The sequence below is a fragment of the Chrysemys picta genome, chromosome 7, assembly GCF_011386835.1.
Source record: "Chrysemys picta bellii isolate R12L10 chromosome 7, ASM1138683v2, whole genome shotgun sequence".
Taxonomy (NCBI): Eukaryota; Metazoa; Chordata; order Testudines; family Emydidae; genus Chrysemys; species Chrysemys picta.
This window is the reverse complement of record NC_088797.1, coordinates 14,196,581-14,222,331: the sequence shown is the minus strand read 5'-3', so window position 1 is coordinate 14,222,331 and position 25,751 is coordinate 14,196,581. Positions and strand designations below refer to the sequence as shown.

Below are 25,751 nucleotides of genomic sequence, written 5' to 3'. Positions count from 1 at the left end.
GAGATAGAACACGAGGAGTAGGAGTCAGAACTTAGTTGGAACCAAAAGTACGAACTGTGATTTACATAAATTGTTTTAAGTGAACATTGTTAAAATAACATTTTGTCCCATAAACTTCTTAAATTGTTTCACTGACAATTTCAAAAGTATTATTCTTTTTTTTAAAAAAGATGGGAAATATTTTACATCCCAAAAATTTATACTGGAATAAAGTATTATTATGAACTTATTTTTAAAGGCTTAGTTTCTGGGAAAGGTCAGTAATGAATTGTTCTGTTCCAGCTTACTTTCTAGTAATTTTAAGTGATAGATTAATCTGTTATAGTACTTCAGAGGGGGAAATAAGAAAAAGGATGGTGAGGGAATCAATCCATTTAATGTTACAAAATATTTTTTCTTGAAGTTAAAAGCACTCCCAGTATTTCAGAACTTAATACATTTTGCAGAAATTAAAAATGCATGTTTGTACTTGTCCTCCTTTTCTGTGTTACATATTAAATAGCAACATCTTTGTATTTGTCTAGATGTATTCGTTTTTCAAAAGCTCTTGAAAGAATAGACCTTTTCCTAATTTATTATAATTACATAGTCAGAGGCCTTTTCTTTAAAAAAAAACAAAACCAAAAAAGCTTGTGATTATGTTACTTCGATGACAAATATGCCGAAGTGAGTAAAGTTGTCCTTTTGATAGTGTATTTGTTTTTCTTTTGAAGTGTACATCTCTTTGTTGTAAGCAATGTCAAGACACAGAAATAACAACTAAGAATGAAATATTCAGGTGAGTTTTTAATTAGTTTAGTCTCTTCTTTGGAAAACAATAAATGAAAATTGGGTATGTATTCATAGTTTTGCTCTTCCTACAACTCTCATTTTCTCTTTGCTTTTTATTCTTCTGAGATCGTTCTGAGCTGATCAATAAATATTCATAGGAAATTCTCTGTGTAAAACAAAATAGGTAAAATAAATTCAAAGACATCATCCAGTCCACAGACCTCTAACAAAATGGTTATTTATGATAACTTTAGAATAATAGAAGTTGGAGTTTGAAAGGCCATGTTATATTATCTAGCTCAGCACCCAGCCAGTGTAGGGTTGTACTCTTATGGTGAATTTTGGAGTATAACTTCTTCTATATCGCTGTAATATTTCGGGTCTGATTAACCCAATTCAGAAGTAATAGGGAAAAAAATCTCAGTTGTGCATAATACTTCCACATTTTAACAAGCACTGATTTCAGATTACTATATGTGATTTGAGTATCATAGATGTGCTATTAGTATGTTGTGAAGCAAGGAAGACATGTATCATTGGATATGACGTGATGTGAAATAGAATTATTTTTAGACTAAGAGTTGTAGTAGGCAATTCATTCTTATATGTATGACCTATCCATTGTCCTCATTAATAGCTGTGTCAGGATAGTATTTCTTGAAAACAGTTACCACTGCTGGTGGCCTTGTCTCCAGCTTCACCCAGGATAACTAATATCTATCTTTCAGAGTAGCAGCCGTGTTAGTCTATATCCGCAAAAAGAACAGGAGTACTTGTGGCACCTTAGAGACTAACAAATTTATTAGAGCATAAGCTTTCATGGACTACAGCCCACTTCTTCGGATGCATATAGAGTGGAATAAATATTGAGGAGATATATATACACACATACAGAGAGCATAAACAGGTGGGAGTTGTCTTACCAACTCTGAGAGGCCAATTAAGTAAGAGAAAAAAAACTTTTGAAGTGATAATCAAGATAGCCCAGTACAGACAGTTTGATAAGAAGTGTGAGAATACTTACAAGGGGAGATAGATTCAATGTTTGTAATGGCTCAGCCATTCCTGTTCTTTTTGCTAATATCTATCTGTCACCTATGATGATATGAAGGTTAGAAGATTTCTTGGCTTAACAAAGACTCTTCATAGTAATATTTTTGTTTTGTTTTGTTTTATCCGTGTGATAAGCAGCTGTAGTAATTATCTAAACGATAGAAGCTGCTGCTATGTTGTTCATTTGTGGGGTGTCTTTTTTAACTCCTTTTTTGAAATTGAGACAATAGTGTGACAATAAATGCTCATTTTTGCTGACTGCTCAATTTTAAAGGTAGAATTAAGAGGCTGAGTAGTGTTGCTATTTGTTTTCATTGTAAGTTTTTACTCAGTGGAGGCAAGTAAAAGTAAATGGCAAATTATCCTGTATTTTGTTTACACTAAGGCCATGTCTACACTTACCAGTAGATCGGCACTGCTGCGATCAATACAGCGGTGTCGATTAAGTTAATGGGAGAGCACTCTCCCGTCGACTCTGGTACTCCAGATCCCTGAGAAGAGTAAGGAAAGTCAGCGGGAGAGCGTCTCCCGTCGACACAGCACAATGTAGACACCGTGGTAAATCGACCTAAGCTACGTCAACTTCAGTTACGTTATTCACGTAACTGAAGTAGCGTTACTTAGGTAAACTTACTGCGTTAGTGTAGATTAGCCCTTAATTACATATTGCTGAGGTAAAGACCATCACCCACTCCAAATGAGGTATTTTCCATGCCAACATTCCATCAGGCCTGCAGTTATTAACTTGTCACCTTTAAGAAACACTTAGGCCCTAATTCAGGAATGCACTTAAGCATGCGTTTATAATATTCAGGAAAGCATATAAGCACTTGCTTAAGTGCCTTTCCTGAAACAGAGCTTTAGGAAGTAGTCAGCAGGAGTTGCTCATGTTAGTAAAGATTACTAACTCTGAGTAAGGGATAATAGGATCAGACCCTACATTTATACAAAGTTTGGAAAATTATTGTGACGTTATCTCATGTAATAAAGGTGCACATACCTATTTTTATTCCATTTTTTAATACTTTAATTCAATAAATCTTGTCTACAAGCATATTAGACTTCTTTTTATGCAAAATATTTTGAAGTGTTTGGCAGTTTGCTTCCTCTATTCATTTTCTAATTAGAGTTGTTTTAATTTTATGAACACTTTTCAGCCCTGTTTTCCTTTTTGATGTATGTCTTGAGAAACTATCAAAGTACATAACTGGTTCTTATTTATCCATTGTAGTTTATCCTTGTGCGGACCTATGGCAGCATATGTGAATCCTCATGGGTATGTCCATGAGACCCTTACAGTGTACAAAGCCTGCAACTTGAATCTGAGTGGCCGACCTTCTACAGAGCACAGTTGGTTTCCTGGGTAAAACAGTATTTCTTTCTACTAATAATGCACTCCAGTATTACAAAATACAGTTCAGAAATCTTATTAGCAAATAATAGAAATTAATAATTCTGATTTAAATGCATTCTGGCCTGCAAACACTGAGAAGCAGACATTACATTATTTTCTAAACTCTTAAAAATGATCATTCAACTACTGTAAATGAAGAAAAAAGTAAATTTAGTATTCCTTCTTAATCTAAAATAAATTGGAGAAGTTAGATAAAATGTATTCAGAATTCTCTTGTGCCTTTAAAGTTGTACATAGATTTTGCCATATTTTAAAAGTTGTTTTTGAATAATTCTCTTTTAATTACCCAACTAGTATCTTGATAAATAACTATATATAACAGGAAGTGTTATCATTTGTATTGTAGTAGTACCAAATGACCCCAATCAGGTATCAGGGCCTCATTGTAAAATAGACACTCTGTCCCCAAAGGGCTTCCAGTCTTTCACACAGATGGAGAAAGAACCAGCAGCTAAAGTGTCGGGTGACATTAACAATCATCTTAAAATCTGTTAGCTATGGGATCACGTCTTTCATTCTTTTTAAAAACATTTCAGTCTCCAGGATGATACTACTGTTGCTTCTTCCCTCCCTCCTCCATCCCCAGTTTGAATTGTCTTCAGTATGTAATCTCCAACCCTACAACTTTCCACATAGTAAACTGTGAATGTCTCTCGTTATGACCAGAGATTTATTTACTAATCTGAGGACCTTGTTTTAAACTATTTTGGTTGTTTATATTGCTTGTGGTTGGGAATTCTGTCTTTCATGGACTAAAATGTATAGATTTGTATAGATTTTATTCATATTAGAAACGTTAAGTGGTGCACACTTTAATACTGACTTCTGACTTCTCACTATCAAATATCTGATAGATCTTTGAAAAGGATTATGTGTAATTTACTTCTGTTCTCCCTCAATCTCCTCAGTTTATCTTTGAAGCTCCTTCCCTACCCTCCCTACAAGTGTAGTTGATGCAAAATGCCAAGCAGAATATTTAGCGTATTTATAATTTCAGACCATGTCATGTTACTCATCTTGTCTAAAAAAATTACAAGGAAATTTCCTATATTAAACCATATAACTGGACTAGTAGCTTCTTAAGTAGGTTGGAGATTTTGAATACCCACCTTTTAAAATAAAATAGAAAACTTTAAATAATATATTTAGACACAATCCAGCTTCTGGAGCAGATAAGTGGGATATTTATTTCCTAAGAGTTTCTCTGTCTGTGACATAGACAAGTTTATGGAAAACATAAATTAATTAATTCTGTAGGGATCAGTCTTGTCCTTACAAAAAAACACAAACAGAAGTTTATAATTTTAAACGGGGAATTGTACAGCATAAACAGATGAATTCTGAAAAAAGCCATATTGTTTCTCTGCAGCTATCTTTGGTGATAAAAAATTTAGAGGCAAATACAGAAAACGTGATGCCTACGTGGTGGTGTTCCTATATACAATATTTTTAAAAAATCCATGAACTGTCAGCTATGCTTTAATAATAATTGAAAAATAGAAATATTACCTTATCCAGATACTTATTTAAATCTGCAGTGATATCATTCTGCTGTTTGAGGAAGTAAAATACTTATTTTTCAAAATAACAAAGGTATTTATTTCTGAATTTATTTATTTTAGAAGTAATCTCTTTAGTGTGTATAGTGCACTGCTGGAACAGTAACCTAATTTTGTTAGTTTATTCCTGAATCATTTTATAAATAAACTCCTTAGCACCTGTAGCACTGCTGGAATAATAACCTAATTTTTAAGCTATTTGAGTTCTGAGCCCTTTAAAAAGTGTGTACACTTCGGCAGGTGAAAGATGCAAATAAATCCCGTTTTTCTAACTTGAAGGAGATAGAGGGCAAGGAGGAGAACAAAATGTACAAGTGCAGGAACTATCTCAGATCCTGCCAAGAATCAAAGTGGAAACGGAACAAATTTAGAGCAGTCAAAGTTGTTCATGGTTTCTGCGTGGACTATTTCAAAAGAAGGTTATTCCACAGAACAAGTTTTGGTAAGGTGAAGTGATATCAATTAAGATAAAATTACAGTAATGAATTCTTTTAGATAGTACACATTTGAAAGGTTGATGCCAGCTTGTACTTGTGCAACCAGCCTTGTCCTGAGCTCTCCCCTATAAAACCTCGGGATGTGACCTTTTGGGTGTGGTGCGATTTTGTGTGGGGGGGGGGGGGGAGGAGGGAGGTTCAGTCCTTTATCTGTTATTTTATTAAGCAACTACTATGATCCTTTCTTCCAACTGAAGTTTAGTTTCCCTTAAAGTTGCCGCCCATCTCTCCCACAATCATTTAAGCTTTTGGTTTGAATAGACAAGCATATTTTAGAATAATTAAAAAAAACAAAAACAAAAAAAACTTGCACCTGTAAGGCCGTCATAATTCACATACAATTTGCCTCATTCTTTGATTTTTTGGGGTTGCTGATGGATTTAATATTCTCCTTTAAATAGATCCTTAAAACCATCCCTTATAGCTTAAGTTTATTATGATAAGCATTTTGAGACTCCTGTATTGGCACACAATAATTAATCATGTTACTGAAATATATACTGAAATAAAATGCTTTTATTATTCTACTTTTTGTAGACAATGTAATAATCTTGAAGGCTGAGATTTTTCAAAGAGACGTAGGGAGTTTGGTGTCCAAGTCCTATTGAAAAATCAATGAGAATTGGGTGCCTGAATCCATTAACCCATTTGAAAATCCCAAACTAAAACTGATATTTTCTTCCTTCTTTAACTGTGTTCCAGTTCCATTAAAATGTTCTCATGAATGATGTGACTCCTGCCAAAACACTTTTTTTTTTTTTTTAGGTATGCATGGACTATAGCCCAGTGCAGAATTTGTGGGAATCACATGGGGTGGAAGTTCACAGCTGCTAAAAAAGATCTCACTCCTCAAAAATTCTGGGGATTGACCCGATCTGCTCTCCTGCCTAGAATTCCAGAAGATGGCTCAGGCAACGATAGAACACCATTACTTTGCCTGTAATCTAGTAACCTGTTTTTGGAATGAATTAGCAGCCGCCAGTGTCTCTCAATTGAACGTGGTCAGTGCTGCTTCTGATGCTTGCTTAAATAAGTTTTTTTTTTAAACGAAAGCAAAGAAAAAGACAAGTATCGTTACATTTTGGGTTTGGTACACAGACAAGGTACTGTTGTTTCCAGATACACTGGGAATTGAAGGTTGTGTCTTAAAATTTGACAACTGGGAAGAGAAGTACAGTGAGAGACCAGCAAATGCATCTGATTCTAGGAATGTCAGATAAATGCTGAAACAGATTACTCAAACTTGCCACCGTATAATTAAAGAAGATATTTACTGCTATTGAATTAAGGTAAAAGATATGCAAAAAAAAGTACTATTAAACAGTATTTGAGTCATACAATTTATGTATGATGGTAAATATCAAATTTTGTTTGTGGGATATTGGCTATTAGTATACTTCAAGTATATTTTGCTGAGAAATCCTTGTTTCTAACTATATGAAATATTCCACGTTCACACTGTTTGTTTGTTTTTCAAATGTTTGCCTAAACAAGTATCAAAGAGCGTGTCAGGTCTAAACCTCTGTACTGATTGATGTTTCATTGGTTAATGTCATCCTAGTAGCGGTGCTGTAAATGGTAGAAGCCAAGCACTTACTGATATCTGCTGCTAAAGCAACTACTGTATACAATTCCTTTTTAAAGGAATCCTGTATTAATTGTTTTGTCCTTAACAGTTATGTCATATACTTAGCATGTTTGACATGTTGATTAGCAATCGTTTAAAAACTAAATTATTAATATAAAATGTACAGGTTGATTCCAGTGCATAAAATATATTGTCATTTGTTTCCATAATACATTAGTAAATTTCAGTCAATAAAATTAAATAGGTTTACATTTTTTTAAACAATTTCCTTCTGAAGTTCAATTTACCTTGTATACATGCCTAAAGTTTGGTGAAGTAATCTGTGAAATACTTCACATTGGAAATTGCTCACATCTATATTTTGACTAGGGAAACGCAGGATACCTTTACTGCTTTTTATGTTTGCATATCATAAGTGAAAGGCTGTGCATTTATCATCATCCTTTCCTGATAAAGGGGGAATGTTTCTAAATAAAGCAGAAATCAAAGGCAGGTTTGTTTTTATGAGACACTGTGCTACAGAAAAGGGTGCCAAAAAGGGTGCAGCTTTTGCTATTTTTTCAGAATGCACTTTGATGGTAGAATCTGAAGATGACAGATTTCTATTATATATATATATATATATTTTTCCTTGTGAGGCTCTTCTGTTCACTCTTTATTTGTTCAAAGTAAATCTTAGAGATCCTGTATGTGTGGTTACTTGTACTGTTAAAGGAAAATTATACTAAAATGCTTAAGATTATATTTATGAAATGCTTCATCCATCCCCACATACCATGCTTGTTTATTGTATGTAGCATTAATATGTTACTCCAGTAAAGGAATAAGGACAAATATCTTTAAGAGACAAGCAACTGACTTTACTGATAATGCCATGGTTTGTGTTGTACTGCAGCCAAAAAAAGATTTTCAAATGATACAAGATGTTATATGCTGAAAGGATATTAGAAAACTTTATTATGTTAGGTATCTAGAGAGTAATGATGGTGTAACTCAGGTTTAATTCCTTGAAGCCTTCTACCTCTGTGCTTCTATGATGTTTTTTGTTATCCCATATACATCTGTAAAATCAAATTTCACTTTATTCTGCAAATTCTTAATTTATCAGTGAGCTGTGAAAAGCAATACTAGCTTAAACATAATTCTGAACAAATAGAGAGTGAAAGATGATTCATTTTCTTAAAGCATTCTAGATTCTGTTTGTTTTTTTAGAATCAGCTTTCAAAAGAATTAAATGTTAAGCACTAGTGTGAAAAGAGCAAGAGTCTGTGAATTATCTGTACTATACTCATTGAAATCATATTAATTTTTTTCTAACTTAATTTGATTTTTTTTTTCCCCAAAGATACTAAGCACCTGAAGTTCCTATTGACATTACTGAGCTTTGTGGATGCCTAGCACTTTTGAAAATCATGTCATTCACTGTTAACATTCACTGAATTGTGGTGAGTGATTTTTCAAAAAGGATGTTGTCTTCGGCTATCATCAAACCTAATAGTGTGCTTTTATTTTTGGCTAGGTCTGTATCAGATTGCCTCAACTAAAAAGATGAGACAATATTTTAGCATGAAATAGGCATATTTTTGGTATTGTGCATATATAAAAATGTAAAACTATTATAATCGAGAGAGATCACTAAGAAGTTAATTTAGCAGTATCTTAATGTTGTTGTTTTTCACTCTGCCTAAACTTCTGTGTAATGTTTGCCATTACAAAGTTCATGACATTTTCTAAGTTAAAAACATGTGTGATTCAGGTTAATTGCAAAGAAGATAAACTCTGTTGTGGGACACCTAGCCATTAAAAAACTACAACTGTAGGGATCGTTAATATGTACAGTATGTATTTTATAGCATAGATGTAGAATTGTAAAAGGTTCTGTACATTAGTTAAAATTTTCTATGTTTAGAAAAATGGGGTTTCTTTCTGGGGAAAAACTACTACAATGTTAGGATTGTCAGCTGTTATCAGTAAATTATTCAAATACAGAGATTACATACTTCTGAGAGCCAAGTACTAAACAAATCAGTAAACATCATGAAAACAGTTGTTTCAGCTTCATTCAGTTGCTTCTTTTAAAGTCATTATTGCAGTAGCACTAAGACACCTCATTGATCTGACAGTGCATTTCACTAACAAATATCAAGATTTCAAAATTTCTGTTCAATTTTGATGCATAAACAGAACCATAATAAAATGTTTTCTGTTGCATGTAGCTATTTTTGTTCTAAAGTGTTTTGGAGTTCTATATCATTTATTTTATTTTATAATAATGCTATTTTTGTACATGAAACATTTTGTTCATCCACCTGTTTTTCATCTGACTCTGTTAAAATTTCTTTGTAAGGTTGCAGGTAGGGTAACACGCTCTGCTTTAACTGTTCCTTTGTCTGCCTTTTTAAACAAGTTTTCAGAAAATCTCATTGCTTGCAAACATTTGCAAAAAATAAAACTCTTTCAAATATATTTCAAAACAAATGCCTAGGATCATGTTTTTGGGTGGTGCTTGGGTGGGGAAGGAAAGATAGCATTCAGTTTTGTATTTATTATTTAGATTGTGTTGGCATCCAAAATGCCCTAGGTGTGGTCCAAAATACAGAGGACCCTGTTTCCAGTTCAAAGAGCATGCAGACTGAAAAGGCAAAGAAGGACAAAAGGTGTAAGATAGTCATACAATATATAAGCAAAATGGTACACATGTGGCTCAGTAGTTTTACTGGTTTTATTTTTGTTTGTTTTTGAGGGGGCGGATTAAATGAAACACTAAAGTCCCTCCTCCCTTACTCCCTTCCCCTCCTCCATCAGCCCTTTTAGGATGACCACCCATCCTGAATTGGGTGGGACAGTTCCGAAATGCAGAGTTCAAATCCCGGTCCCAGGCTGAATGACTCCAGGGCAGCATTTGGCCCGGATTCCCTCCAGTACCTGCCTGAGACTCAGGGGCAGCACCAGTCCTCTTTCCGGCGGCCTGAGCCCCCCTTGCCATGAGGCCCTGCCTTTGCTCCTCTCCTCCCCCCACCCCCGCCAAGGGTGTCCCACTTTTGCCTTTTTAAAAGATGGTCTCCTTAGCCCTTTGCTTCCACCCACCCAAGTAGTCCCTAGCTTCAATTCCAATTTTTGTTTTCCTCTCTTCTAGCATTCCACCGTTTATCTCCATTTAAAGGAGTAAATCTTTCATTAACAGAGAGTTTAGATAAATAAGTAGATAACTTAGGCAGCTAATTTTTGAAAGGCATCATGGAAGAAGTGAGTTTTGAGGAAAGGGTAGCTATGGCCTTCGCAGATAAGTTCAGGAAAAGTGCCATCTACAGGGAGCTGTGTGGAAAAAGGATCAGAGACAAATATTGGAGAGGCAGACAAATGGTATGTTAAGCCTGGCAGAATTAGCAGAGAGGAGGAGAATGAGGACGTGATAAGGCCAGGGAAGATGAGGCAAAATTATGTAGGGCAGCGGTTCTCAAACTGTGGGTCGCGACCCCATTTAATGGGGTCATCAGGGCTGGCTTAGATGTAATGGGGCCAAAGCCCGAGCCCCACTGCCCAGGGCCGAAGCTGAAGCGTGAGCCTAACTCTTCCGGGGCCAAAGACTAAACCCAACAGCTTCAGTCCTGGACATCAGGGCTCAGGTTACAGCCCCCTGCCTTGGGTTTCAGCTTTGCTCCCCCACCACCACCCCGCCCCCAGCACACCAGGAGGGGGTCACAGTGCAATGAAGTTTGAGAAATCCTGATGAAGGGCCTTAAAAGCTGTTACAAGCATCTTGAATGTCTAAGATAAGCAGAGGGACCAACTGGCTCCAGGATGGGGGGAAATATAAAAATGATGTCAAGCCACCATCGCTCCAGCTCTTGCTCAAGTCCTGCATCAAGTGCATTTGAGCCAGAGCAAAGACTCGGCTTAGATATGAACCCAACAATATGGTCTCAAATGTGTGCTATCACATGAACCAGGAGCATTTGAACGTTGTCTAATCTGAGCTTTTTCACCGCTAATGTGTATCCTCTGGGCTAGGTGACCTAAAGAAATAGAGTAACTTGGTTTTGCTGTTGATGTTTTTGTTCCAAAGTACAGGCCAGGAACTAGTTTTCTGTTAGAAAGCATCCCCAGTTCTGCCCCCAGCTCCACCTTCAGCCCAAGCCCCACTGCTGAGCCAACTGTGCAGTAATGAAGGGGTGAGGGAGACAGGAACAGTTTGGGCTCCACTGGGCTAAGGGCTTAAGTCACTTGAAAATGGCTCTTAGGAGTGTATCTCGCTTAGGCACTTTTGAAAATTTTATCCCAAGACTTGATGTAAAGTGGGAAGAGTTTTCTCCAGTTACCTGGCAAGAATTGTAATGGAGGGTGGTTAGTATGGCAACTCCCATCTTTTCGTGTACTGTTATATATATCTCTCTCTTCCTACTGTATTTTCCACTCCATGCATCTGATGAAGTGGGTTTTAGCCCATGAAAGCTTATGCCCAAATAAATTTTAGTCTATAAGGTGCCACAAGTACTCCTCGTTGTTTTTGCTGATACAGACTAACACAGCTACCAATCTGAAACCTGCTAAATACCAGTAAGTATGAAATGTAAATCTTGTCCAGTTCCTGTTTGTTAATGTTTTCACGAATGCTAGTGTATGACTACATTTCCGCATAGGCTTTTCAGGTCATACTTTGAATGTAGACTGAAAGTGTTTGCAATTTTTTGTATATTCCAGCAGTTTATAATCACATGGCTGAAAAGCTATTCCGTGCTACATATTATATACATTTCTAACTTCTCCCCTCCCCCACAAGATCTAGCATGCAAGAAAAACTGGGCATGCATTTTCTCATAAACAAGTTGCCATTGATTGGCTTACCAGAGGCTTGACTCAGTACAAATTTAAGATGTCTGCCCTTCTATCTTGGTAGATCAACGTTTTTCAACATTGTGTAAATCCGCTAGGGGCTAGTGACAAATGCATAGCTATTGGGCATGGGTTCATAGATTCTGCATAGAAAGGTAAGCCTGTGCCATATGAAGAGGACAGATCCCAAGCTGTATGTGATTTTAGGTAGAGTTGTCTAAAGATATTCTGACTAAATGAGGCTGTACAACTTGTACTTAAGGTCATATGCAGGTAGTGGAGCATGTTGAATTGAATTTCAGACTTTCAAAGAGCTATTGTGTTATGAAGAAATTACCTAAAATGTCAAGACTTTAAATCCTTGTCCTTTTACACACATTGATAATGAAGGGCACTGATAGCTCCTTTAGCACTAACATTCTGTTAAAGCAACAATCTTTACTATCCCATTGGAATTTGAAGAGGATTGGGGGCGGGGGAGGGAAGAATTATTAGACTATAACCAGTCATGCTTCACAGTATTCTATAGGATTTGCTGATTTATTGAAGCTCATAAGAAAGGTCAACCACCTGAATACAATCGGTGATAAAATACTAGATAAGGATAAAGATATTATCACAGGCTTTATTTAATCCATAGAGAAATTAAAAAGGGTCTGGAACGGCAGCATGTTATATGACTTATTTAATCTTTGTGTGACTTTTTAAAAATAAATATATGACTTTTAGAGGACTTAGAGGACAAACTGATTGAAAAGCTTCATCTATGTCTGAATATGGTAGCACTTGTCTATAAAGGGCTGCAATCTGTATTTAATTCTCTGTGCACATTTTCCTCACCTACTAGTAATTCCATTTGTAATATATAGGAACAAAAAGGTTAGTATTGTCATAAAAACTATCATCTGAGACTATGAGAGTCCCACAGAAGTTAATGAGCCTTCATGTCTATACCAGATGGGCAAGTAAAATAAGGATAATGCTCTCCCTTCACATTCAGCCAAATGGATCCCAATGCACAAACATTGATTGTGCAAGCTACCGAGGAATCACTCTTACTCCAAAAAGTACAACATTGTATAAGGTGAAGCAAAACAAATTCTAATAGAGCACAGCAGGACTTCACAAAAGTTTAGGAAGTAAAGAATAATTTACAGAAATGAAAGCACATGGGAGATTTTAATACTCAGTGATGTAGTGTTTATTCAGGTGTAGACCTCTGTCTGCTTTTAAAACATGGCTAAAGTATCATTATTTCCTTTCCGATAGATGGGGAAACGAGACGTGACTTATACAAGGCAATCAAATGATTCAGTAAGAGGTCCAGGACAGAGTCAAGAGACCTAGCTATGAGCCATTTGCCATACCTATGTAGGCAAAGTATGGTTACCCCCCATAAAAGGAGGGATTAGCCCTTCTGTGAAAAGTTTCATGGCATCTGCACTGACCACAAACGAGGGCCATGTTCTACATTTCATCCAAAAGACAATGGGTAAAATTTTCCGAAACTGCTCAAGTTATTGAGGAGCCAAGTCCCATAGAATTTCAATAATAAAATACAAAAAGTAAATAAAAGAATACAACTAACTGTACAAATCAGGCCAGAGCCTGAGATCCTGTAAATTGATAAATCTCCACTGGAGTTCATGGAGCTACAGCAATTTATACCAACTGAAGGTCTGACCCATAGCATTTAAAAATACAGTTCAAAAATCTGAGCTCTGAGGCAAACATAAGCATTGTGAATTCATGATATTGTTTCTTACCTGTGGCTGCATTCCACGGCAAACAAAAACCCAGGAGAAACTACCTTGCAGTGAGGGAGGCTGTCCATGTCACACAATGAGCAATAATCAATACCAAACTTGCAAACTGTCTTTATTTTCATTCACGGTGTGTAATAATCAGTACCATGACCTTGATTCTCCAGCTGTGCTTGGATATACAGGAGAGTGGCAGTTGCAGAGAGTTGTTTGCAGCCCTCTAATTCTCTTTGACCCCTGCTCTGGTGGAAGTTAGAACAAGGGGGTGGGCCTACTCTACCTGAGTCAGTGGCATAAGGCCCACAACGGACCATCACATTCCACTGTTCTCCCTCCTGCCCTTGCAAGTATCTGACATCCCCTCCTTCCCCCATTAACTCTGGTTACACTACAGAAGGGAAATTCTCTACCCATTATCTCTAACCATTTTAAAACCGCCTTGTGCAAAATGGCTTCAGCAGACCAGCAAATCCAACTGTATGCATCTCCCTAAAAACAAATGCTGGGAGAAAAGTGAGATTAACACAAAATGTAACCATCACATTGTAACTTGCCTATTGTAACTTGCCTTCATCTGATACTTCGTATTCATGTGTCACTTGAGCTGTAATGTACCGGGGCCATGTTAGCACAGTCTCAGTCAGTTTGAATATGTACGGTGTGGTCCTTGTGATAAAATAAACTACAATTGCATTAGAAATGTATTTGTTGTAAAATGATTCTCCCCAATACCTGGGGAATACCATTTGCTTTCAGTGCGCATAAAGTTTGAATAAAACTTTGTCATAAAATAAAATTAGGTTTAAATAATCATTTTCTCATGTAAGAGCAACAGATTTGTCTTTGTCTTTAAAAAAAAGTCATCTCATTGCAAATGCAGCATAAGTCCCTTCATAAATCAAATTGTGTCCATTCATTGCTGAAGTCTATGCTAGGAATAGAGATAAGACTTTGAAGAGTAGGGGAAAAAATTAAAATGCTGCTTTTGTTACTAGCCTGCAGTCTGGGTAGCTGGAAACATATCTTGTTAATTCAAAATGGTAATGATTTAACCCTTGATGTCTTGGAGTATGTTTTCCTTCATAAGAATATTTGCAATTTAGGAAGCCAAACAATATAGTCCTCATAATATTCTTATTAGTCTTGCAATAGCACCTAGGAGCCGTAGTGATGGACCAGGTCCTGTACAAACACACAAGAACAAAAGATGGTTGCTACCCTAAAAGACTTTACCTTGCATTTCTATTGCACCATATGCCCTAGAATCTCAAGATATTCAAAGCAATAAAGCTACACCACTCCTGAAAGCAAGATAGGCATTATGTGATGTGAGTCACGTGAACTGAGGCAAAGAGATATGATATGATTTGAGGCAGGTCACAGAGTGAGTCAACGGCAGAGTCAGAAATAGAACCCAGGAGGTTTTCCCCTTTCGCCATTCACAAAACCCCCCAGCCCAGCTGAAACACCCCCCCACCAGCACTGCCCAGCCCTGCCGAAACACACACACCCCAGTGCCGCCCAGCCCCCGTGTAAGCAAGCAGGACACACCACAGCGGCACCTCCTGCTGGTCGTCTCGGGAATTAGCTCATCCAGCCATTGGAGCACCCTCTGCAGGCCGGTGTCCCGCTGCCGCTGGCCCCGTGTCCCTCCTGGACCCAGGTGCCCTTTGATCTGGGGTGCTGACCCCTGGCAATACTCCCACACTCTGGCTCTAGGTCTCCCCTCTCTGGGGAACCCCCCAACCCTCTAATCCCCACCTTGCCTCAGTATAAAACAGCTTGGGGGGTTTCCAGGCTGGAGCTCCCCAGCTCCTCTAGCCTTCCCCCAGCCCTGCTCCACTCCTAGTACCCTACTCAGCTCTAAAAGCAGAGAGAGACTTCCTCTGGGCCTCTGGCTCACAGCCTTTTTATACAGGCCAGCTGGGGCCTGATTGGGGCATGGCCCAGCTGCAGCGGCTTCCCCAATCAGCCCAGCTTTTCCCCTGCCACAGCCCTCCCCCAGGATTGTTTTAAGCCCTTCAGGGTAGGAGCAGGGTAACCACCCTGCTACTCCCCCCCCGAAACACATCCCCCGCCCCAGTGCCGCCCGCTCCTTCCCCAGCACCACCCTGCCGAAACAGCTGTGGGCCAAAAAGGAAGGTTGTGGGGGGTGATACTTTATTAAGAATTTTTCAATTAAAGCAAACAATTTTTTAAATTATTTTAATTTTTTTATTAATCATGGAAAAATGAAAAACACCTGTTCCATTGAAAGAAAACATTTGTACTTTTCATAATTACCTTGCAAATTTAATGAGAGATATTACATCTCTTTTCGGCAAAAAGCTTGTCGTATTCGGGGGTCATATCTGAAGTGGATATTTTCATCATGTCTTCCAAATGGTCGTCAGAGAAGAACGTTTTTATTCATGTTCATGATGGAAAATGTTTGTTCACATATGTAAGTGCTTCCAAAGATGCTGAACGTTTTCAGTGCAACGTCGATAAGATTCTTGTATTTTTCATCAGCCAGACTTTTGTAGAAGTCCCACAGGCTGCTTTCTCTGTGCTTACTTCGGTAAACTGCCGAACAGTGAAGTTCAATAACCTCCAACTGCAAATCTAGTGGCACTTCCTCTGGATCCACAGAAAAGGGATCTTCAATCAGCTTCAACTGGACCTCATCATCTTTAGACAAAGTAAGTCTTCTGTCAAATTCTTCAATCAAAAGATTGATGTGCTTTGCATATTTTTCTCCTAACGCGGCGTGTTTGTGCTGAGGGATACGCTGTGCACAAGTGGGAAAGTGACACATTTCACCTTTTGACAGCTGACTTCTGAAAAGTTTCAATTTCATTTTGAAAGCTTTCACTGCTGCACACATTTGAAATATAAGTTGATTTTTTCCCTGAATTTGAATGTTGAGATCATTCAGGTGTGCTGTAATATCATAAAATAAAAAGAGATCTTGATTCCAGCATTCATTTTCAAGCTCTGGGAATTTTATTGGCCCATTTTCTAGGAATTTTGCTACGTCGTCTTTCAAAGCAACGAAAGGCTGAAGCACTCTTCCTTGACTCAACCACCTCACTTCTGTATGGTAGATTAAGTTGCTGCACTCGGTGTCTTCCCCTTCAAGAAAGGCTCGAAATGTCCTATCTTTTAGTCCTCTAGAATGGATGTAGTTTACAATGGAAACTACCACTGACATTACATGCTCAAATTTTAAGACTTTGCTACACAAAACTTGCTGATGTATAATGCAGTGATGTTTGGTTATTTGTCTCCCAATAAATTCTTCAAGAAGAGTAACTACTCCAATAGTTTTTCCGCACATAGCTGGAGCACCATCAGTACAAATGGCGACTAGGTTTGTGAAATCTAATCCCAATTTATCATTCATGCACTTTATCACTGGAGATTTCTTTTCCGGTTGTGTGACCCGTCATGGAGCACATGCCAACAAGTTCTTCAGTAATTTCAAAGTTTTTATCAATACCTCTAATAAAAATAAGAAGTTGGGCGGTGTCTTTTAAATCGGTGCTTTCATCCAGAGCTAGGGAGTAAAAGCAGAATTCACTGATTCTCTGCTTTAATTGATCACTTAGATTGGTAGAAATGTCAGCTATTCTTCTCTGTACAGTCATGCGTGATAGACTGACATTCTCAAATATTCCCCTCTTTTCTGGACATAACTCAGATACAGCAATCAACATACACTTTTTTTAAAAACTCGCCTTCTGTGAAGCATTTCCCAGCAGCAGCAATTTCCTTAGAAATTTGAAAGCTTACTTTAGTAACTGTATCGTTCTCAGTGCTCACTTCCTTGAAAATTTGCTGTTCTCCGCTAAGGGTTTTCGCTAAACTGGCTGCTTTAATTATTTTTTCATTTGGGTTCAATTTGGCGAGATTGGGATGTTTTGTTTCAAAGTGCCGCCGAAGGTTGTATTGTTTCGGAATGGCTAACATTTCATTACACACGAGGCACTGTATTTTGTCTTTGGAAACAGTACATAAGCATTTATTCGTCCATTCAGTGTTGAAAACTCTGTGCTCTGATTCTCTTTTTCTTTTCACTCATGGTAGCCGTTATGAAGCTCAAGATTTTGTTGAATAACTTCACACACAAGGGAAACACTCACAGTCACACACAAAGAGAAGCAATATCTCACGGCGGCACACTAGCAAGGCACTGACAGTGTGTGGAAGCCTGTAAAGGGGGAAAGAAACAGCGTGCATAGAGTGACCAGATCACAGCAGTAAAATAGGACCTGCCCCCTCTCTGCTCGGCCCCACCATTATACCCCTCTTCAACCCCCCCAGGGGTCACTATATTACTGCACACAGCAGTACCAACAATTAAAATACTTAAAATGGATGCCTCCCTCCAGCCGCTGACTCACTTCCTCACCCCACCCCCAAGTATAAAGCCTCGCCGCCACTGTGCGCCCGCCCGCTCCGTTTGTCATCCCCCCATGAAATAAGGGGAGGGGAAAAAGGACAGTTTGAAGGGATTTTCTGGGGCTATGAACTAAGCCGGAGAGGGGAAAGGGGGGCAGTGTGAAGGGATTGGATGTGACTGTCCAACACACAAACACAGGGGCTGCAGGGAGCCCGGGGATGGGGGCAGGGAGGGGTAAGGTCCCTGGACCAGGGAAGGGGGCAACAGTCGAGGCAGGTCTCACACACACACACACACACTCTCTCTCTCTGCCCCCCCCCCCGGGATTTCCTGGCTGCCCACAGACAGTTCAACCCCCCGCACCCCCAACACTACAGAGGCCGCCCTGGGAACAACCAGTGCAGTAGCCGCCCCGCCCCAAACCAAAGTGGGGGGTTGGGGGAGGTCTCGGCCCAGTCCCCCCTCCCCCCCAGAGCTGCAGCTCAAGCCCTGGCCGAGCGCCCCTCCCCTTGCTTGCACTTACCGGCTCTGCCTCGTGCCCAGCGCTTCCTGCCTCAGCAGGCCCCGGAAGTGACGCACCCGTTGTACGCCAGGCGGGGGGAGCGGGAGATGGAGACACGTGAGCTTCTGGCATTTCGAGCGCGGCGCGTGTGTGCGGCACTTCTGTCCATTTGGGCGGTTGGAGCGCGTGCGCGGATCTGTGAGGTTGGGCCCCTCCCGGGCAGGGAGCAAACCTGGCAGCCCCCTCCCGCTGCTTGCCCGCAGGCCACACAGTGAGCCCACGCGGGCCACATGTTGTGCAGGCCTGCTGTAAACTATATTAAAAATGGATTTCAGTCTCTGCAACGAATGAGTTTAACACCTTATTCTAGGCCATCCCATTGTCAGGGTGTCAATGGTTGTGAAAGGCATTTATCTGCCCAACCCCTCTGCATGGTAGGGAAGTATTACCCTCATTTTGCAGATGGGGAACTGAGGCACAGAAGGATTAAGTGATTTGCCAAGAAAAATCTATGGCCATAATCACAACCAGTGTAAATACAAAACACGCTGTTAGGCACTTGCTCTAGTGCATCTTCTGCTACTAATAATCTCACCAGTCATGGTCCTCTCTTTAACCTGCCCTTGTTGGGGAGATAATGCTGACATCACATGACTCTAAGCTTTCCTTGGTCACTGCATATCAGAATGGGCAGAAAATTTTCTTTCCCATTGACTCCACAGGATAAAGGATTTGATGAGATTGTCTACCCAAAATAGAAGCGTTGCTGGTTGACTGGAATATGTGTCTTGAAAGAAAGGCATGGATGGTGCCTATCATCTTGCTGGAGGGTGTTTGTCCAGTTATCTGAAAATACTTCAGAGGGACTTTACATTTACCTGAGCAAGAGAGAGAATCATAGAATCATAAAATATCAGGGTTGGAAGGGACCTCAGGAGGTATCTAGTCCAACCCCCTGCTCAAAGCAGGACCAACCCCAACTAAATCATCCCAGAGAGTGTGTGTGCGTGCGCATATATAGAAAGCTGGCTACATACAGGGCCGGCTCCAGGGTTTTGGCCGCCCCGAGCAGCCAAAAACAAAAAACAAAAAAAGCCGCGCTCATGAGCGCGATCTGCGGCGGCAATTCAGCGGGAGGGCCTTCACTCCCAGGCGGAGTGAGGGACCGTCCGCTGAATTGCCCCTGAATACCTGGACATGCCGCCCCTCTCCGGAGCAGCCGCCCCAAGCACCTGCTTGAGAAGCTGGTGCCTGGAGCTGGCCGTGGCTACATATGCATTTTTTGCTCTGTGTGTGATTTGTGCCCAACAGAAAGCTGAGGTAATAATGGCCGTCTTGTTGTGCATTTTTAGCCTGAGCTGCTCCTCTCTCCTTCAGTAATGGAAAAGGGTAAAAATGTTAATTTGAAGCAACACTCATTGCTGTGAGTTATGCTTAAATAGCAAATTACTATCACTGCCAGAAACTCATCAGAAGAACAGCCCTAATCCTCATTAATGCAGCCTTAGTGCAGAAATATTATCGCAGAGAAAATGAGGCTACAAGAAGAACGAGGCTCATTTTCTGAGAGTGAAATGGATTATATTGTCTTCCTTCAGATCAACTCCTATGTATTAGCTGTCACTAAGTCAGATTATGGGTTAACCTATTAGGAAAGAGACATCTCAGCTTGCACATGGAGTTTATTTTCCTTATGCAACCTGATAACTTGTTTAACCTCCTTTTTTATGATATGCCATGTCTGATATGCCCTGACGCTCACCTCCCGGTAATTCATTTCTCAGTGGTATAATTTTCCATCTAGCACAATGACTATTGTACAAGCTCCACTCTTTCCTTGTCTCTTACAGCGCCAAGCACATTGTTTGCCGATTAAAAATGTGAAAAAATAACATTAGCCAAGCTCTTAAGGTACAGGTTGCTATACGGGCCTAACCCGTAAGAAGAGATTTAGTTGACATTTAAAGCCTAACAGACACACACAAGCAAATGAACTACAGGCCTGAAAACACCCAACCAAAAAAATGTCATAACTGCATGTGTTAGTTCTGCTTTGTCACAACTGCTTAGTGAACCCAGGCCCTTGCACTGTATAGAGCACCTGATTTCACTGTGCTCATGCCTCAAGGACTTCCCAGAGAGTTGGTAGTCGTGTTTGAAGCTAGCTGGTTTGCACATTGATGCTTGGTATCATTGAAAACTATAGTAATGCATGTGGTATAAATGCCTAGCTCTAATGAGTTATTATTTAGACGATTATTTAGCAGGGCTCTAGGGCTGGAGGGGTGACTGGGGCAGGGCAGAGTGAGCCGTGCTCTGGGGATGGAGGGATGAGAGGGGCAGGACAGGGCAGGGAGAGCCACACTGGGGGGCAGGATGGGGAGGCCACCGATACCTCTCTCCACCGGAGCCATTTCTGAGTGCTCCTCCAGGCTCCAGCAGCTGCTGCTCTTCCCACTCCCCCACCCCCAGTAGCGGAGGCTGGTTCCTGCAGGCAACTGGACTTCCAGGCTGACTGGACACTACCAGGTTCCTGTTTCAACAGGACTTTCCAGTGGAAAACCAGACACCTAGCAACCCTATCAGCAACTGGATTCTCTCTGAAATGAATTGAGGTACCCCATGCATATAGGCAAGACAAAAGCCTCACAGAAAATCAGGTTGCTTAACCCATCCGCAGCCATGTTTGACCCTGACTCTGAATATCAGGTTTCCTAACATAACATCCACAGACTCCCATCCAAGGCTGTTACTGCAAAGTCACTATGCAGAATGGCCAAAGGCAGCACAACTCCTGGAGTCAGCAAGGCCCTTCGACGGGCTCATTTCTAATGTTAACAGTACCAGTTTTACCTCATACAGCTGTCACATCCCAGCAGGAAATGTACCTGCTGTATGTGGTGACTGTCTATGGTTAATGGACGCTTTTGAATGGTTTCCAGCTTACATATGATTGGGACTGTGACAAAAGGTTTGGAGAGAGGATTCTTCCAGCCATGTGATGAGCTACTGGCAAACGGTAACTCAATAGGAACAGCAGTGATCGAGAGAGACCACTTCTGTCTTGTGCTGTACCAAAGGAGTCACCATCAGGCCAGACACTGAAACTGGTAGCCTGATTTAAGTGGGTGAGTGTGGAAGCCAGAACATTAACAGTGATGTGCCCTAAACTCTTCAACTCGATTCAGCCAACTGGTCAAACAGAGTCTGAACCTGCTGCCCTTTGGGATACACAGCATGGCCGTGTCGGGAGGAGGGTTGAAGGGGGAGCATTTAGGTGGGTAGCAATGTTGAGCCTCGTAGGTTGGATGGGTGAGAAGCGTCACCATGGCAGCGTGTACTTCACTCTCTATTTCCAATTTTTTCAGCGCTTTAAGTATAGGCACATTTGGTGTTCTAGACGGGTACTAGGCATTCCCAAGCAAGGGCAACGTTGTGCTAATGCTGTTTTGGGGGCAGTAAATGAAATTACAGTACAGGTTCCTTACTTTTAAACTAAATGTCAGTGCTTAACAAAAGGTTTTAAATTAGCATGTGTAATTTGCCTCTCTCTCTACACCCTCTGATTTGTTCATTCTGCTTTGTTAATGAGAAGCAATTGCATGAGGTGAGCAGGGGCGGGAGGACGAAGTAATTGGAACTTAACTCACAACACCATTCACTAGCATTCCCAGTCGCTCAAACTCCAGCACTGACAGTCACAAGCACAATTTTTTTTTTATTTGCCATAGGGCTAAATTTGGTTTGCTATTTTTAGTTCTTGTTTGCTGTTCTAGAACCAATCAGACCAATTTGAAAGCATTACATCTAGTTATAGTTCAATTTTCTTATTGCCACGCTAAGGCATAATGCAGGAAGTCTTGTATGACATTACTTGTATAGAAGCCAGTTCACATTTCAGAAACATGCTCCTTCAAGTTACGTGCAGCAGTACCAGGCCACTATGTAGAATACTAATTCATTTTTAAAACTGGTCTCCACAATGTAACTATCCTTGTTCTTAGTTTTTTTCCCCCTAGAGACACTTTTCCCCTTGATTACTTGGTGCATTACACAGTTCAGATAAGTCGTATGTAACAGCAATAAGTATCTAAGTGATACTAAGCAAATATTGCACCTTGAAGATGACTTTTCTTAACGAACCAGCACCAACCAAAGGGGGCGGCAGTGGGGGGATGAGCCCGGGACTGGCACCCGCCACTACATGGCCAGGGGCTAGAGCCCAAAGCCCCGCAGCCAGCTCCCGGGCCCTGAACCCGAAGACCTGCTGCTGGAGACTGCAGCCTACTGCTGTGTGGCCAAAGCCCGGGGACAGAGAAGGCAGTGGGACACCAGGAGTGATGGTCAGAAGGGCGGGGGGATGATGGGTCTGGGGCCCTGCAGACTGGAGACAGCCCACCTCCATGCGGCTGAAGCCCGGGGCCGGAGGAGGCAGAAGGTACGAAGGGTGATGGCAGGGTGCGGGTGGGTCTGGGGCCAGAGCTCGCCGGAAGCCCTGCAGCAAGATCCCAGGCCAGAGCCCGAACCCTCCCACTTTTTTCCTGCCTTGGGTGAGCAATGCCGGGGAGGGGAGAGACTGGAGAGGATCCAGTGACAGGCAGGGCCTCAGGGGAAGAGGCCGAGTGGTGACAGGGCCACGGGGGCAGGGGGTTGGCCTCCCACTTCTTGGGAGCCTCTGGTGTCCCTGCTCCAAGGTGGGGGGCCAGTACAGCATGCCTCCAAAGGGGGGGCACTCACATCCAGCATGTGCCCTCCCTGCATAGCCAGCCTTTTTAATTTTGGGGAAGCTTAGCCTCCCCAAACTCTTATACATGCCACCCATGAGTAAGAGAAATTATTTTAAACATTACTGCAACGTCTTATTGACTGTCTCTCTTTAATTGAAAGCCACCATGATATGTTTGCTTTATTTTGCTTTTACAGTGTGCCAAACCCCTGTTCTTAATCTTGGGGGAAATTGCATGGCATAAAACAAACTTTTAGTACCTTGTACCTCCTCTATGCTTTTCTCTCGCTGTCACTCCATCTATCCTCTCCAACTACATGGCAAGCAGGGTGTTTGTTGCTGTATGTCTTGCAGGTCATCAGCGCTGGACACTGGCAAACCAAGGCTTTGACCCTGCAAGCAGAATCACTAATGTGACCCTCTATGCCAGCGCAGCAGGTCTAGGGCTGTACACAGGCACAGTGGTCCATGCTAGCAGATCTGATTGCAGGATTGGGGGCCAAAGAAAGAAGCTAGTCCCAGAGGTCAGAATTCCCGCTGCAGCACAGCCGAAGGGCTGGAATCTCAACTCGTATGAGTAAGCCTAGCACCACTGGGGGAACCCTTGGGCAAAGGCCACGAGTAAGTCTGCCAGGCAGAGGTGGCGCATGAAGCTGTGACTGTGGGAAGCGCGCTTCCTCCTCCACCATAGGAGGGCGGGCAGGGCCACGTTGGCAGCTGTGGCACAGACACTAGCGCCAGCCTGAGGTCCCTCTGTGGGGGGGCTTGGCTCACTGCCAGCGAGAGTTCGCCCTGAGGGCCCCGCTAGGCAGGTGTGTCAGATTTTGAGCAGTCAGAGGGTAAAACAGCTTTTTAGTTGGTATTGAATATACTTTTTTTACATATACTCTAGGTGCTGTATGTGTGTGTGAGGGGGGTGTACACGCCTCTGTGTGTGGGTGTGCACATACACGTGTCTATGCTGGGGAGGAGGCATGGGAGTACTACTCTGTATATGTGTGTGTACACACGCGTGTGTATACCTGTGTGTGTGCACACATGCTCCCTGTGTGTTCACTCCTGTGTATTTGCCTACCCTAGTGCATGTGTGTGAACTGAAATGCTACAGCAAAATGTTTGGCTGCCTCAATGACGGGCTACAGAAAACCCTAAACTAGACAGTAACAGCTTGAAGTGGCGAGCAGAGTAGGGAGGCCGGGACGGGGGAGGGAGAGGGATATAGTTGGTAAAGTACTACAGGAGTAAGCCCTGCAAATCAGACCTGCTCCAAACCTCACAGGGACTCCTTTTTCACGCTTCCATCTCACTCTCATTCAACTTTCTCATTTACTCCTTCAATCGCAGTGCGTTAAAAACTGCTCAAGGCAAACATGAAGCAAGCTCTTTTGTGTTTTAATATGGAATACTTCAGTTGCTACAGGAGGGCAGCAATAAGCGCGCGCACACACACACACACACACACACACACACACACACACACACACACACACACACACACACACACACACACACACACACACACACACACACACACACACACACACACACACACACACACACACACACACACACACACACACACACCCCCTCTCTCTCTCTCTCCTGGGGCAATGTTCCTGGGGTCAGGAAAATAAAGCACATTTATCCAAAAGTTTCATGCCACTCACGGTCTATAAAGCGCTTAATAACACACATGCCCATATAAAAGCTTGTTATAGCTAGGCTGCTAAAAAGACGGGCTTAGTGTCCCTGAAAAGTTTGCATAAAAATGCTTACTTGTTGACAGTCTTCCTTTCCTTACCTATACATGGAAACCGGCAGCAGGCGCCGCGCACTCACCGCCTGCTGGCAGAAGGAAAGGATTGGCCTGGAGTGTAAATTTTACTTAAATGTTTGCTTTGCTGCGCTCACCCTCATCTCTAAATCTAATCTGGAGGGTGGAGCAATTGCTGGGTTGTTTTGAATCTATTATGAGTGGCCTGTTTGTCACTGCAAACAGACAAAGCAAGGTACTTCAGTGAGTGCTATTTATACACACGGGGCTCGTGTGACTTCATGACTTTCGCTGCATCCTTCACATGTTAGTGATAAGGCAAAAAGAGCAGCAAGTTTTCACTCTTGTGCCTTTTGTTACAAAGAGCTACAGCAATAAGATGAGCTATTTTGAAATGGGCAATGGAAGGCTAATGTATGCATTGGGGCACCCTAAATGTTATATGGACTGTAGCGGGACTAACCACCTCGGGGTGGCTCAGCCCCCATGGTACAGTCACGAGCAACGAGGGCCAGTTTATTTGCGATTAAAGAACCAACTTGAAACTTGATTACAGATCCGTATGGATTGTCACGTGACACAGAGATTATTAAAGGGGAACTGGATGGATGCGGTGATTGCTAATAGGCCATTGACGGTGATTTACACACAGATAATGGGCAATCCTGGTTTAAATCTGCCCTCTGCCTGATGTAAGAAGGGCTTTGAACATAGGTTTCTCACTGTTCCAATGAGTGCCAAACCACTGGCCTATTCTGAGGTGGGTTTCTGGTACTGTTGGTGTACAAATAATTAATTGGGCTGGAGCGTAAGTGAGAATGACATTGTATTCATGTGACCCAACGTCAAATCCCTTCACACTAGGCAAAGGGAGAACTGCACTGGAA

General features: G+C 41.4%; 2 protein-coding genes and 1 long non-coding RNA gene across 10 annotated transcripts in view; 1 reads left to right on the top strand and 2 right to left on the bottom strand.

Annotated features, from left to right (window-relative positions):
* Positions 1 to 9,360, top strand: part of CRBN (cereblon) — a 44,722-nt gene extending 35,362 nt beyond the window's left edge. For 4 of the 6 annotated variants that reach the window (XM_005288526.4, XM_005288525.4, XM_042849908.2 and 1 more), the window contains 3 exons: positions 714 to 778; positions 3,056 to 3,187; positions 6,060 to 9,360. In XM_005288526.4, the coding sequence (XP_005288583.1) occupies positions 714 to 778; positions 3,056 to 3,187; positions 6,060 to 6,237 (375 nt within the window). In that variant the 3' untranslated portion in view covers positions 6,238 to 9,360. The remainder of the gene's footprint in view (positions 1 to 713; positions 779 to 3,055; positions 3,188 to 6,059) is intronic. The other 2 variants (XR_010589027.1, XR_010589026.1) reach the window with 1 other exon arrangement.
* On the bottom strand, positions 609 to 25,751 carry LOC103306085 (uncharacterized). Of its 3 annotated transcripts, none has more exons than XR_508760.4 (3): positions 24,867 to 25,751; positions 23,351 to 23,483; positions 609 to 937 (listed from the first exon to the last, which is right to left on the bottom strand). It is a non-coding gene; the product is annotated as an uncharacterized LOC103306085 (long non-coding RNA). The 3 variants fall into 3 exon arrangements; XR_006174343.2 differs by having other exon boundaries at positions 24,892 to 25,751; XR_006174344.2 differs by lacking the exon at positions 609 to 937 and adding an exon at positions 13,408 to 14,144.
* LOC135972539 (general transcription factor II-I repeat domain-containing protein 2-like) lies at positions 15,726 to 19,347 on the bottom strand. Its single transcript, XM_065550831.1, has 2 exons — positions 18,386 to 19,347; positions 15,726 to 17,670 (listed from the first exon to the last, which is right to left on the bottom strand). The coding sequence occupies exon 2, from the start codon at positions 16,861 to 16,863 to the stop codon at positions 15,868 to 15,870; it is 996 nt and encodes a 331-aa protein (XP_065406903.1). The 5' UTR covers positions 16,864 to 17,670; positions 18,386 to 19,347; the 3' UTR covers positions 15,726 to 15,867.

Bases quoted from the DNA above. Each gene is read 5' to 3' on its own strand.
- LOC135972539 (XM_065550831.1), bottom strand. From the start codon at position 16,863: ATGAATGATAAATTGGGATTAGATTTCACAAACCTAGTCGCCATTTGT.